At 45.3% G+C, this 12619-nt stretch overlaps 1 protein-coding gene across 4 annotated transcripts in view; it reads right to left on the bottom strand.

Annotated features, from left to right (window-relative positions):
* Positions 1 to 2620: 2620 nt before the first annotated feature.
* The window catches only part of TSPAN5 (tetraspanin 5), a 157455-nt gene continuing 147456 nt past the window's right edge, over positions 2621 to 12619 (bottom strand). For all 4 annotated transcript variants that reach the window (XM_002921196.4, XM_034671481.1, XM_034671482.1 and 1 more), the window contains 5 exons: positions 11590 to 11760; positions 9229 to 9354; positions 7283 to 7330; positions 7070 to 7186; positions 2621 to 4846 (listed from right to left, as the gene is read on the bottom strand). In XM_002921196.4, coding sequence (XP_002921242.1) covers positions 4781 to 4846; positions 7070 to 7186; positions 7283 to 7330; positions 9229 to 9354; positions 11590 to 11760 — 528 coding nt within the window. In that variant the 3' untranslated portion in view covers positions 2621 to 4780. The remainder of the gene's footprint in view (positions 4847 to 7069; positions 7187 to 7282; positions 7331 to 9228; positions 9355 to 11589; positions 11761 to 12619) is intronic.

The raw sequence follows: 12619 nt of genomic DNA, 5'->3' as shown, positions 1-12619 counted from the left end.
GTTTTAGACGGCCACCGCCTCTTCTACAAACTCTGTCTGAGTCTTGGCAGGAAGGCACGGCCCAGCTCTGACCGGCCGCCCCAGAGCCCTGTGAAGTCCCAGCAGCAAGGTCAGGACATAGATGGTAAAGGGAGCAAAACACCCCGCTCTCTCACTTTCCGAAACAAGCTAGGTCATTTCCAGGAGCGTGTAAAGGGAATAAAGGACTTGCCCACCCAACGCACACAAACTACAGCCGTATAACCCTCAAGTTTCTCCAGAGCACAAGCACCTCTGAAGGGTGATTTCATTCCCGCAGTAACTGTCCCCACTCCAGTCAGTCATTTTACATGGTCACCACTAGGGGGCAGGCCACTAAAACGTTCCTGTCAAACCATTTGCTCTGCAAAAGCTAAATATGTGAAGATAAGCTCCAGATTGAAAAGGCAGCCTTCTCCCACATACAGCGGAATTACACAACCGATGAAAAGCAACAACATGGGACACACTATCTTGCTTGAATGCTGATTTCTTTTTGGGCTATATTTAAGGTGTGAAAGCCATACAGTAACCTGCTCTTCCTCTAGCTTTAGAAGTAAAGGAGTAAATTGCCCTGGCCGGCACAGGTGGCAAGCAGTTTGGTTTGGGTTCACGGACAGCAGGAGTGGACTAACTCAGGCATCCTGTCCTGGGTGCCAAACTTACAAGAGAACTACTCAGCATGAACAATCCAAAGGAAGCTGTATTTAATTCCCCAAATTCAAGAAGTCCTAAAAATGAGGACTTTTATAATTTTATAAACTCTACCTTTGTCACAAACACCTCCAAAAAAAGAGAGAAGGCAAAGGTAAGACTAAAGATGGCTTTGGTCCTTGTTCAGAGTTTGGCTTCTCTCCTCTGCCCCCCACCCCTGCCCAGATACATATGCCTTATCCGTTGTCATATATTTTATCATGTCATCAGAAGGCCAGAAAGAGTACATTTCCAGGCCAACCCTGCATGTTCCTTCTCAAAGACGAGGCTCCTCACTGCTGAGAGGGCAGCACCTGGAAGCAGCCCCGTGACCTCCCTGGAGAGAGCTGGCCTTGAACCCCCACTAGACCAGTGTTTATGGAGAGGTTTCCAGTTCTCCCTTGTAGGTCTAAACAGGATTTCCCCAGAGAAAGAGGGCTTCACCGAATAAATGACAAAGCGAGCCAGGTCACGGGGCTCCGGCTCCTCATTGTTCAGTCCCCCGGCTTCCCAGGGCTCCTGTCCAAGCAAGCCGGAAACCGACAGAGACGGACCCCACGGAAGGGCAGAGCCGCCCCACTCCTGCCCACACACACACGGGCCATGAATGAGAAAACATTCTGCACAATGAGAAAAGGCCAAGAGACACTTTTCAGAATCTCCTGAGAGAAGGATGACTGGGACCTGTAGCAGGAAGAAGGCCGACGGGAAACATAAAGGTTTATTCCTCGGGAGAAGAAAGGACGGAGAAAAAAGTAAAGGGACTTCTCTTAAGTGCTTCATGATGCAAAATTCTGCTTCAATTCCTGTGATCATTTTTAAAAACCACATTAGGTATTTTTAAATCGTGGAAGCAATGGTGTTTGTTGTAACCAAACAATAGAGATAAAGAGAAACTTAATAACCATCCTCTGAAGTCTACCTTCTAAACAGGGAAGAAACTTCCTGTAAGTTTTGAGTTTTGTCAACAAAAACTCAATTACTTCTGAGCTGTATTGGTCTTTGTTGGCTTTGTTCGCTGTGAGCAAGGAGGGCCAATTACCTCATACAGGCAGATAATCTCTACAGCACAGCTAAGAAAACTCAATAGGTATTGTTTATCTCCAATTGCCAATGACAAATTTCTTTAAAGTTAAAATAACATTTTGGTCTCAAATATCCAGGGAAATGAGGTAAAATGTTTCTCAAACAAGTCCTGGGACATACTGGGTCTGAGAATACTATATGAACCTTCAAATTTTGTTTTCATTTGATCTTTGAAAAAAGCCTTTAATTCACAGTGATAATTCACAATGAAAGGACATTTCTCATTTCTCATTTGAGAAGTTGGCACTTCTCAAACGGGTTTTTGAGATTCTTGTTCTCAGGGACTACTAGAAATTATTGTCTTAGGAAAAAAGTTGTGAATATTACCAAAATAATAGATCCGGAAACTCACTGTGTATTCAATTTTTAATGGGAGCTTCTTAAAAGCATAGGCTCTGGCTCCCCAGCTCCAAAACCGTTATGGGCAAGGCCTGACCATCTGCATCCTACACGGTCCCCAGGTGACTGCGACCAGCAGACAGTGACCTCAGGGACAGAGATTCCCTACATGCCCAGCTCTCCATCTGCACCCAGCAGCACAAAGGTTCCTTTCCCCCTTAGAGAACTGATCAGAGCGAGGCTTCTCAAACTGTGCCTCCAAGACACACAGCAACAGCATCACCCGCGGACTTGTCCAGGAACGCACATTCTCGTGGCCCACCGCAGACCTATGAAATCAGATGTTCTGGGGATGGCACAAACACAGTAATCGGTTTCAACCGATTACTCCGGTTGATCCCGACGCATGCTCAAGTCCGAGAACCACCGGATTAGAGAATTTTGTGACTCCAAGACAGGTAATGAAGAAAGACATAACCCCATGTAAGGTAGAACCAGTTTATTAACGACAGCCTTAATTACAACCACTCTCAAGTGTAAAAAATAAAGGGTGATTAATGAAAATTTAGAACTCACTTGGACTTGCCGCTTGGCCTTTCACTGGATGTGCCAAAGGGAGGGAATCTTGCCTGAATTCTGAAGCAACTGGTCAGATGGAGTTCACTGGAGAATGAGGTAATAAGACAAGACAAGAGTGCCAACTGTGGGGCTCAAGTCTTCTCCATGTTGGAATGACATTACGGAATGACAACTGCGTGGGGGCAGAGATGACATAAAATCATCTTACAGCCAGAATATGAACAACTCTAACTATACAGAGACACGGACACACACATGCAGTCACACCCACACTCTGAGACAATTTTCAAAGAATTTCTGTCCTTTCTCTGCGCAGAGTACCATGCTCATCAGCCGCAGGGATGCAACATGGGGCTGCAGTAGACCGCCTTGCTAAGCTTCTAAAGCATGCTTGCTGGCCGCCCAGTTTTGTGCCGGCAAGTGGGTCATCGCCGCAAAATACACCTGTGGTTTCCCAGCATGCCACAGGCTAATATCTGCTCCCAGGAGAGGGACATTCTGGTAGAAACCAGCTGGATTCAAATCTGGGGGCAAAATTCATCCCTCCCCACCTCAGTGGGGACAGGGGTGAGTGGCAGCACCTGGAAGGGTTCCCCACGTGGGGTCACAGAACACCTGCCCCATCCATGCACTTCCTTGCCAAGTATTTGTGCTTTGTAACCGTGCTGATGGTTAGTCTGCACTAGGAGAACAGAAGGAGCTCTGGCCATGCACTGGTTTTTTTGCTTTTTGTTTTTGTTTTGTTTTTTAATGAAAGCAAACTAAAACCAGAATAAGGAAAAAAAAAAAAACCAACAACATTTTAAGTCTTTTGATTATGTCAACACTGTTTCGGAATTAGGTTCAATTCCATTCAAAGAGAAGGAGGGGAGGGACTGCAGACCAGTCCCCGAAGACTGACAGCGTCAAGGGATTGCTGAGTCCATGGAAGCACTGGCAATGGCACGGCTGGCCCGTCCATTCCCAGCAAGGGAGGACACGCCACAGCACTCAAGGCAGTGAACCTACGAAATAAATGCTGACCCAATAACGTTTATAAATGCTTGTAGGAAAGATGGCAGGAAAAGGAGCTGGTACAGTCAGATTCACGGATCATGCAGGAAGAGTATACCAAAAAAATTAATATTCGAGCTGAGTTAAGGAAACACTTTCAGAGAAACTGTATCTTAGTTCTCACTTTTGGGAGACAAAAACAAAAACACACACACACACACAAAAGCAGAACAAAACCCAGAATATTCCAGTTTCCAAAGAACCCAACAACTAATTTGGTGGGCTGGGGTGAGGGGTGTTAATTAATACCCCTTCACTAACCTCATTTTCTCCTTGAATTTCACTGATAAATAAAGCTCAGGCCTACTTAGAACAACGATCTATCCTGCTAAAATTCAGCATCGTGAAGTGTTCCAACGCCCTTACTCCACGCACATGGAATACAGGACTTCCCTTAAAAGAGACACTCCAGGAGAGACGAGGCGTGCCCACCCACATGACTTGTTGAATGCGATCACAACATCTGAACCCAAAGACAAGCTGTTTTCTTCTTGGGATGACAGCTGTTAACAGGTCCCTGAAATGTACAGTGAAGGGATGCAAAAACAAAAAACAAAAAAAGACAAAAACCAAAAAAACCCACAGCCCTCCCAGGTAAGGGTTGAGTTTTAGAAACGATGCACTTCTTTAGGCCACGGAACAGAAAGTCCCTTCAAGGTGTGACGAAGAGCAGAAACCACCTCTCCCAGCCCCCGATCACGGAAGGAGAGAACAAGCCTGTGTGTTCCACAAACTCAAGTACATCTGGGTCCCTCACCCTCCCTTTTTTTCCTTTTTGGTAAGTATCCAACCATCCATAAATTCGCGGCTACAGTAGAGATTCACGGCGCAATGACTTTCATACTGGTTATCTTTTTAATTCTGTCAGTGAGCAGCATTTCCCAGTTGTACCCGCCCAAAACCAAGTTCTCGGCAGTTCCATCACGTGGGATCGCAGTGTGGATCGGCTGGGCACGCTGGAGGGTCAGGAAGGCTGGGTCTGTCCAGTGTCTTAGAGCAGTGATGCAGGGCTCTACCAGCTAGCCCTGACAGCTTCAATATCACTAACCAAATTCTGAGCCAGGCAGATCCCAAAAATCTGAAAGAGGAAGGAAAAGAGTCAAACAGTGAAACTCAACTCAGTAGGCTTCTCCCTGGCCAATGAATCACCTTTTCCTTATCTTTCATTTTTTAAATTGATAATTCATACACCATAAAATATGTCCTTTTAAATATTCAGTGAGTTTTAGTATACTCTCAAGGATGTACAACTACGACCCACTATCTAAATCCAGAACATTCCATTACACTGAAAAGAAACTGTACCTGTTAGCAGGCATTCCCATTCCCCCATCCCTGGCAGCCACTAATCTACTTTCTATCTCTAGGATTTGCCTACTCTGGACATTTCATATAAACGGAATCATGTAACATGTGGTCTTTTGGTTTCACAGAGCAAAGTGTTTTCAAGGTTCATCCGTACAGCAGCATGCACCAGCTCAACCCTTTTGATGGCCTGAATAATATTGCACTAGACAGATAAAACACATCTTGTTTATCCTTCATCAGTTGATGGACACTTATACCGTTTCCACTTTTTGGCTATTATGAATGGTGCTGCTATGAGTGTCCCTGTACAACTTTCTGGTGAACGGGTTTTCAATTTTTTGGGGAGTGGAATTGCTGGGTCTTATGTGAACTCCATTTAAGTTTGAGGAAGCACCAAATTCATTTCCACAGTGACTACTGTTTTCATTCCCTTTAGCAATGTACGAGGGTTCCCATTTCTCCACATTCTTGCCAACACTTGTTATTGTCTTCCTTTTGAATTATATCCATCCTAGTACATGTGAAGTGCTTGGTCACTGTGGTTTCGATTTGAATTTCTCTAACATCTAATGGTGAGCATCTTTTCATGTGCTTATTGGCTATTTGTACTTTCTTTGGAGATATATCTGATTCAAATTCTTTGGCCATCTTTAAATTGGGTTTGTGTTTTTATTGTTGAGTTTTTCTTTATATATTCTAGACACTACATCCCTTTGATTTGCAAATATTTTCTCTCATTTTGTGGGTTGTCTTTTCTCTTTCTTAATAGTATCCTTTTCAGCACAGAAGTTTAAGTGTTGATGAAGGCCAACTTACCTACTCCCTTTGGTTGCTTGTGCTTTTGGTATCATATTAACATATGATGAAAATGCTGCCTAATCCAAAGTCACAAAGATTTACACGTACACTGTCTTCGAAGAGTTTTTTTATAGTTTTAGCTCTTAGGTTTAGGTCATTGATCTATTTTGAGTTAATTTTTATATATGGTGTGAGGTAGGGGTCCCAATTCATTCTTTTGTCTATAGACAACCAGATGGTCCAGCACCATTTGTTGAAAAAACTATTCTTTCCCCCATTGACTGGTCTTAGTTCCCTTGCCAAAAATCAACTGACCATAGAGGTAGGGCTTCTTTCTGACTTTCAATTCGATTTCACTGATCTACATGTTCAACCTTATGTACTACCTTGATCACTGTAGCTTTGTAGTAAGTCTGCAATTGGAAAGTGTGAGTTCTCCAATTTTGTTCTTTCTCAAGTTTGTTTTGCTATTCTGGGTCTGTTGCATTTCCACATGGATTTTAGGATGGGCCTTGTCCATTTTTGCAAAAAAGGCAGTTGTAATTTTGATAGGGTTGCATTGAACCTGTAGATCAATTTGAGGAGTACTACCACCTTAACAACATTAAGTCTACCGATCTATGAATATGGGATCACTTTCCATTTATTTAGGTCTTAATTTCCTTCAACCACTGTGCCCCATTTGTGAACCTCTAAGAAAAGTACTATATCTCTACAAGATAAAAACCCCAGCTCTTGGGACTCCTTAAGAGGAAAAGTGGGTGCTTCCTTCCCTCACTAACACTTTGACAAGGTGGTCCAGAGAGAGAAAGGGACACAGGATGTCTGTGAAACTCTTAAAAAGTCTTAATCTTGCCACTGAGATCTCCTTCCAACCATCCCTGCCTGCCCCACCTGTCATAAGGCAGTGATTACTTTGCCCATGGAAACACTGGAATGCCAGCAGGCAATTGCTGACCCAATCAATTTCTCCATCTTGAAAAGGAAAAAAGATTTCCTGAAGTATTTCAGGATACAGAATCTAAAATCAGGGCTTTAAATAAAATACAAACCAAACACCTTACGTCTGTTCCCTAGCCCTCCGATGTGTCTTAAAACCTGTGACATTAAGGTGATTCAGCAGAGCTCCTGTCATGGGGAGGGCTCTCCCAGGCCATCATTTCCCTGTGACATCCATCAAGGAGCCTTGTCTTACCTGTAGCAATGCAATGCCTATGAAAATACCAGCCACGATGGTTAAATTGTCCTGCAACCACTTTTCAAACTGGGGCACACAGCCTTTCGTGTAGATTACAATCTGCTGGTCAACTTCCTTCACAAGGGAAGAGGAGAGCACAGTGTCACCATGCAAGTTCAAAAGCTCCTCCAACACCCTTTGTGCTAAGCGACAAGATGAGATTCCACTTACTGGTTTTTGCCTGGCATCATAGCCACACTGAGTGTTGATGACATCTTCCTGGTGGAGAAAGAAAACAGAAAGGTGAAATTCACTCAACAGCCAGCCAACCCACCTGAGACTTAGCAGAAGATTCCTGTGAAGTGTCATTAATCGAATGCGTACTTGGGCATGCAAATGTCCTGGGCACCAGGTTAAATAACACTTTGAGACATTATCCCAAGTAATTATTACAACAATCCTCAGAAGTAGGTATTAAAATATGCCCTCTTTCCCAGAAGAAGAAAACAGAGGCTCAGGAAATACATGGATAGCAAGCGCATTACTGACAACCTCCGGAAGCTTACGGGGGTAAGAAAACGGAGACATAGTAAAAGCCATGGGGAAACGGCACGATCACTCTCTCCATTTATGCTCTTTTACGGGAGTTTCTACTTCTCAACCTAGAGACTTCCATATCGTTTAAATGGTTTTTCAATGAGAATGCATTACTTTAATAATTAATAACCAAAACAATGCCCCAACAACATATCACACGGACAAATACCCTGACATCTCACAGGCCCGATCAGAAACATGGGTTCTCCTGTTTCGGGTTTGTTTATTCTCCCCCTCCGCAGGGTATGGGGTGGATTTTATTAGCTCGGCATTTGTGGAATGAGAAATCTCGACCCAGGGTATCTGTAGTTGAAAAGGGAGGCATACTGCCTTCTGACACTCTTCATAATTCTTCTGGTGGGATGTTAACACAGGGCAGCAGCCGAAGACAGAACAGTTTGCACCTGCTGGTCAGCGCAAGGCCACCTGAGTGACACCTGGGGCTCTGTGCTGGGCGCGCTCCTGCCTCTCAGCCCTCCTCAGATGGAAGCAAGACATGAGCCAGTGGGAAAGGTGGGCTTCCTGGCAAGGTCTCAGAGCAGGGGAGCACTGTCCTTTCTGATTCTCAGTCTCTTTCAGACCAAGAGTAACAGCCCAGAGACCTCTCTGAAGCCCTCAGAGAACCACTGTTCCACACCAAGACCATGACCCCTTTTCAAGAGCCCCAAAACATGCTCCACCTTGCATGGGGACACGGCCACTGAACTCACTAGCACCCTGGGCTCCGCCTGATTTCAAGAAGGGCGGTCTGGGGGCGGCTGCCTGGACCTACGGCCTGGGAGACTGAAGTAAGTGGAACAGACACGTGCAGAAGCAAATTCTCGCACTTGTTCTAACGCTCACTCCTGGCTTTTAACTTACAACCAGGCACTTGGCATTTTAAGTCATCCTACACACCAGTCACAGGATGTGACCCAAAACATAATCAAACCCACGGTGAAAGGGTTATGAACAGGTTTGTCGCTTTTTCTTTTCTTAAATAAAACACAAACTGCAGTTATTATCATCATTGCAACCGAGAGCCCAGGCAGCTACGGTCTTCCTACCTGGTAGACTAGCCCTTTCGCACCTCAGACTCTTCTCCTGTCCCTAATGTTCCCCCAGAAGCAAGCCAGGAAGCAAAGGGTCACTGACTCCCCAGCCAATGCAGACTGCTCCCACCTAAGCCCATCCGCTCGTAAGGAAGGAACAACAGACACTTCAGGCAGGCTTCCTGGGTGGTCCGAAGCTCAGCTCCATCACCTGCTAGCAAGGTGGACTTGGGAAAGGTACTTAACCTCCATGGGCCTTCGTTTCACCCAAAGAGGGAAGATGATGGTGATCCTGGCAGTAGGAACGTTCTGAATTTTATTGAGTCAACGCACAAGAAGGCTGAGAATAAGAACCAGCATGTGCTATTAAAATAATGTCAGCGAGGATTACTCCTCCTGGGAAGATCTGAACACTATTGCCCCCTTTAGGGGCTGCAATTGGGACAAGCAGGTAAGAAGAGGCTTCATGGAAAAAAACCCACTCTGCTCAGTCCCCCTCCCCCGGTGTGAGGCGCAGGGCTGGCCAACAGTCTGTGGGCGCTCACTCACCGCGGGGTCTTTAGTGCAGCAGGAGAATGGCACGCCGCACCGCTCTCGACTTGCGTTGGAATCTGTGCAATTGAAGTAAATATTTAGGTTCCAATCATCAGCTCCAAAAGCCCCACAGCACTGCCACTAGAGCAAACAGGAGAGAATTAGGACATCTCGACTTGGAGGCGCCTACACTCCCCACCGCCAAACGACCGCCACCCCGCTTCCGCCAGCTCTAACCTCCTCTTCTGTCTCAGAATTTACTTTTAAGCCAAACTAAACCTGAAGGGCTCCTATAAAAGCTTCCCAAATGACTAAGGCTCAAGATGCGTAAGGGTGTGCTGGCAACGGATTTAAACGACTGACGAGACCCATGGGGTTAGGTGCTGGAAGGGAGGACAGGGCAGGAGACCTGCAGGAGCCTCAGTCAGAACAAGGTCTGCTTGGTGTGGGTGCATGGAGGAACATTCTAGAAGGATAAACCGTGGTAGTGTCTGAAGGGGGGCTGAAGGTGGGAGAGCTAGAGACTTACTTTTTAGAAACTGTGTTCTCTGCAGCCTTAATGGTTTTTTAAAAATCCTTTTTATTGTGGTATAATTGACATACAATAATCTGCACATATTGAAAGGGTACAATCTTGTAAGATTTGACATATGTATACATTGTGAAACCACCACCACAATCAAGACAGTGAGCAAACTCATCACCCCCAAAAGTTTTAAAGGCTTACTTTTCATTGTATATCTGTTCCTACTCTGAACTTTTTTTTTTAAGAACATGCATTTACATTTTCAACTTAAAAAATTCCATCATCTAATTAAAATCTATATAAAATAAGCTGCTAAAGTCAGTGAGTCTCAAAAGGGCCTGATTCAAGGACGGGCTGCTGCAGAGGCCCCTTCGTTACTCCCCCTACTGACTAGCTCTACTCTCCGAGTCACGTAGACATCAAGCCTTGACCACTTTCGGGCTTTCAGGACCACGAGCTACTTCAAAACATTCCACTCCAGGACAGAAAAATAAAATCACATGAAACAACGGTATTTCCATATAAAGCAGACAGCACTTCAAAAGGACGTGTACACGCATGTTCTTCCAGCTCGTCTGGTCCTCCGAGGGCTGGGCTTGCGCATCTCCGAGTCTGCCTACAAAGCTTCCTCAGATCTGTCATGCAAACCAGTGAGCAATAATACCTGGCAAGGTGTGAGCTTGCATCCATTATGACCTAACAAGACAGTGGGGTCTGCCAAGGAGATAACCAGTGCTGAATTTCACACCTGACACGCAGCTCGCTCTGGGACACCCGGGTCACTTCTGAGTGCCGGACAGAGGAGGGCGCTCTCCCCTTGGGCAAGTGCCCACGCAGCCGTCTCCTCCCTTTATCAGAGGGGACCCCCACCTCCCTCTGGAAAGCTGTCCAACCCAGAGACAGCCACTGGTCCCCTGGGCTTCTGTTTGCCCGTTGGTCCTGCCACAAACAGTTAGGTCACAGACACCACTGTCCAATTTCTCAGGGCATGCAAACAAAGACCTTCGCACCCAAGGACAGTAACACTTTGAGCCTCATAGAAAACCACGTACATGTTATTAATGAGTGTCCTAATATTCACAGGAGTGAAAATAGCCGCTGTCATGATTTCTACTTTCCTACTGGGGAAACAGGGCAAGGTTCCATGAGCCCACAGCCCCGACGCTAATGAGACTTTGGCACTAGATCTGTATTTCTGACCATTTTCCATTTTGAGTCACACGGGGCATCTGCGACTTCATTTGCATGACGGGGACGTCACCTGCTAACGTTGGGAAACCTGGGGGCGGGGGAGGTGCTGTGCTTAGCAGGTTTGTCACTTGTCAGAAGCCACCAGGGCTTAGAAGTCGCTCAACGTTCGGTCATGTGGGACTGCGTGTGCTATGACATTTGGATAGGCATGTTCCAGGAACTTTGTGGACAAATACTCTATTGCTGAACGTATTGTTGGGAGCCGCGAAGTGTGGAGGATGCCCAAAAGGGGGCAAGGAGCAAGGAAGAATCCACATTAGACACCATGAAACCCGTGACACCTAGAGCGAAGCAATACCCTGCAGATGTTGATGGGAAACAGTGTGTGTACTTACAATCTCGTGGCTCGAGAGGTTTTCTCTGTCCCTCGGACTTAGGAGAAATTGAGATCAGTGAAAATAGAACATTTCCACTTAGGGTATAAATCATGGAAGTCATCAAGCAGGTTAGAAAATAATGAATACACAAGAAAACCAACAACAAAAAACCCCATGTGGCAAAGTCAGAGGTAGGTTCCAGCTGGCGCAGGCAGAAGCCGGGAGTAACGTTCATTCCTCGAGGAGGCTTTCAACTTAAAAATAAACCAAATTTAAACTTACATATTCCTGCGTGAAGTCTATGAGGTTCTGCAAATCAATGTCATCTCTGTATGCTCTGATGTTGTTGTTTATAAAGAAATACAGCTGGTCTTTGATCCAGTCTTTGAAAACAAATGCCAGAACCCCAGCAGTGAGCTCCAGGAAGAAAATAATTCCCAGGAACACAGAAAACTAAGACAAAGGACACACAGAGAACAGTTAAAAGGGCTGTTTTGATCATATATAGTTAAATGGTCCTTTCTAAAAAGGTCTGTAATTACATTGGGTTGTTACACGTGTCCAAAGCTTATAATCTTCAGTTTCTTAAGATTCATTAAGAGAATATTACACTCCAAGAAAGGTTTTTAAAAAATCATTCATAATCACATTTTCGGGGTTCTGATGGTCCGTTTGGTAATTAGACAACAGAGCCTATAAGCAAACATGGATAACAGGAATCTCTCATTAGACCCACATTAAGGCCTAATGAGTTTCTCCGGATTCACGCACTGCCAGACTCTTGAATGATGACCCGCCCCTATCTCTAGTAAGCTCCCGTAATGTTGAGAAACTATCCCAGAATTTTCAGATCGACTGTCATTTGTTACCATGGCCTTGATTCTGTATCCAATACATTCCTTTTTTGGATTCAGACACTGCTTTAAATCCCCTTTGCACCTACTTTACAGGGTCAAAGAGGAAGTTTGTGTGTGGACGGGGTGGGGGGGGGTGACTAGGACATGAAAATCATTTCCCATCATGAAACAGAATGAAAACTGGGTTGAAAGCTTTCTTAGGAATGCTAGCTGTGCTCACCCTTCTTTGTAAATACCAGTGTCGGAAGATTTTATATAACATCCACCTGCAGCCGAAAGCAGACTTCTGGCTGATGTGGACAAGAATTTACACAGGAAGGCTGGGGGCCCCGGGGAACATGGTGACTGCCCATAAAGCTGGAGAAATTCTCCTTTCATCTCGAAGGCTCAGAAGAGCCTCGTCTCAGTCATACCAACGCACTGTTCACACCCACGGTTCTTTCCACTTCCTATCA

The sequence above is a fragment of the Ailuropoda melanoleuca genome, chromosome 11, assembly GCF_002007445.2.
Source record: "Ailuropoda melanoleuca isolate Jingjing chromosome 11, ASM200744v2, whole genome shotgun sequence".
Taxonomy (NCBI): Eukaryota; Metazoa; Chordata; class Mammalia; order Carnivora; family Ursidae; genus Ailuropoda; species Ailuropoda melanoleuca.
The sequence above is the reverse complement of the archived record's forward strand: the minus strand, read 5'-3'. Positions and strand labels throughout refer to the sequence as shown.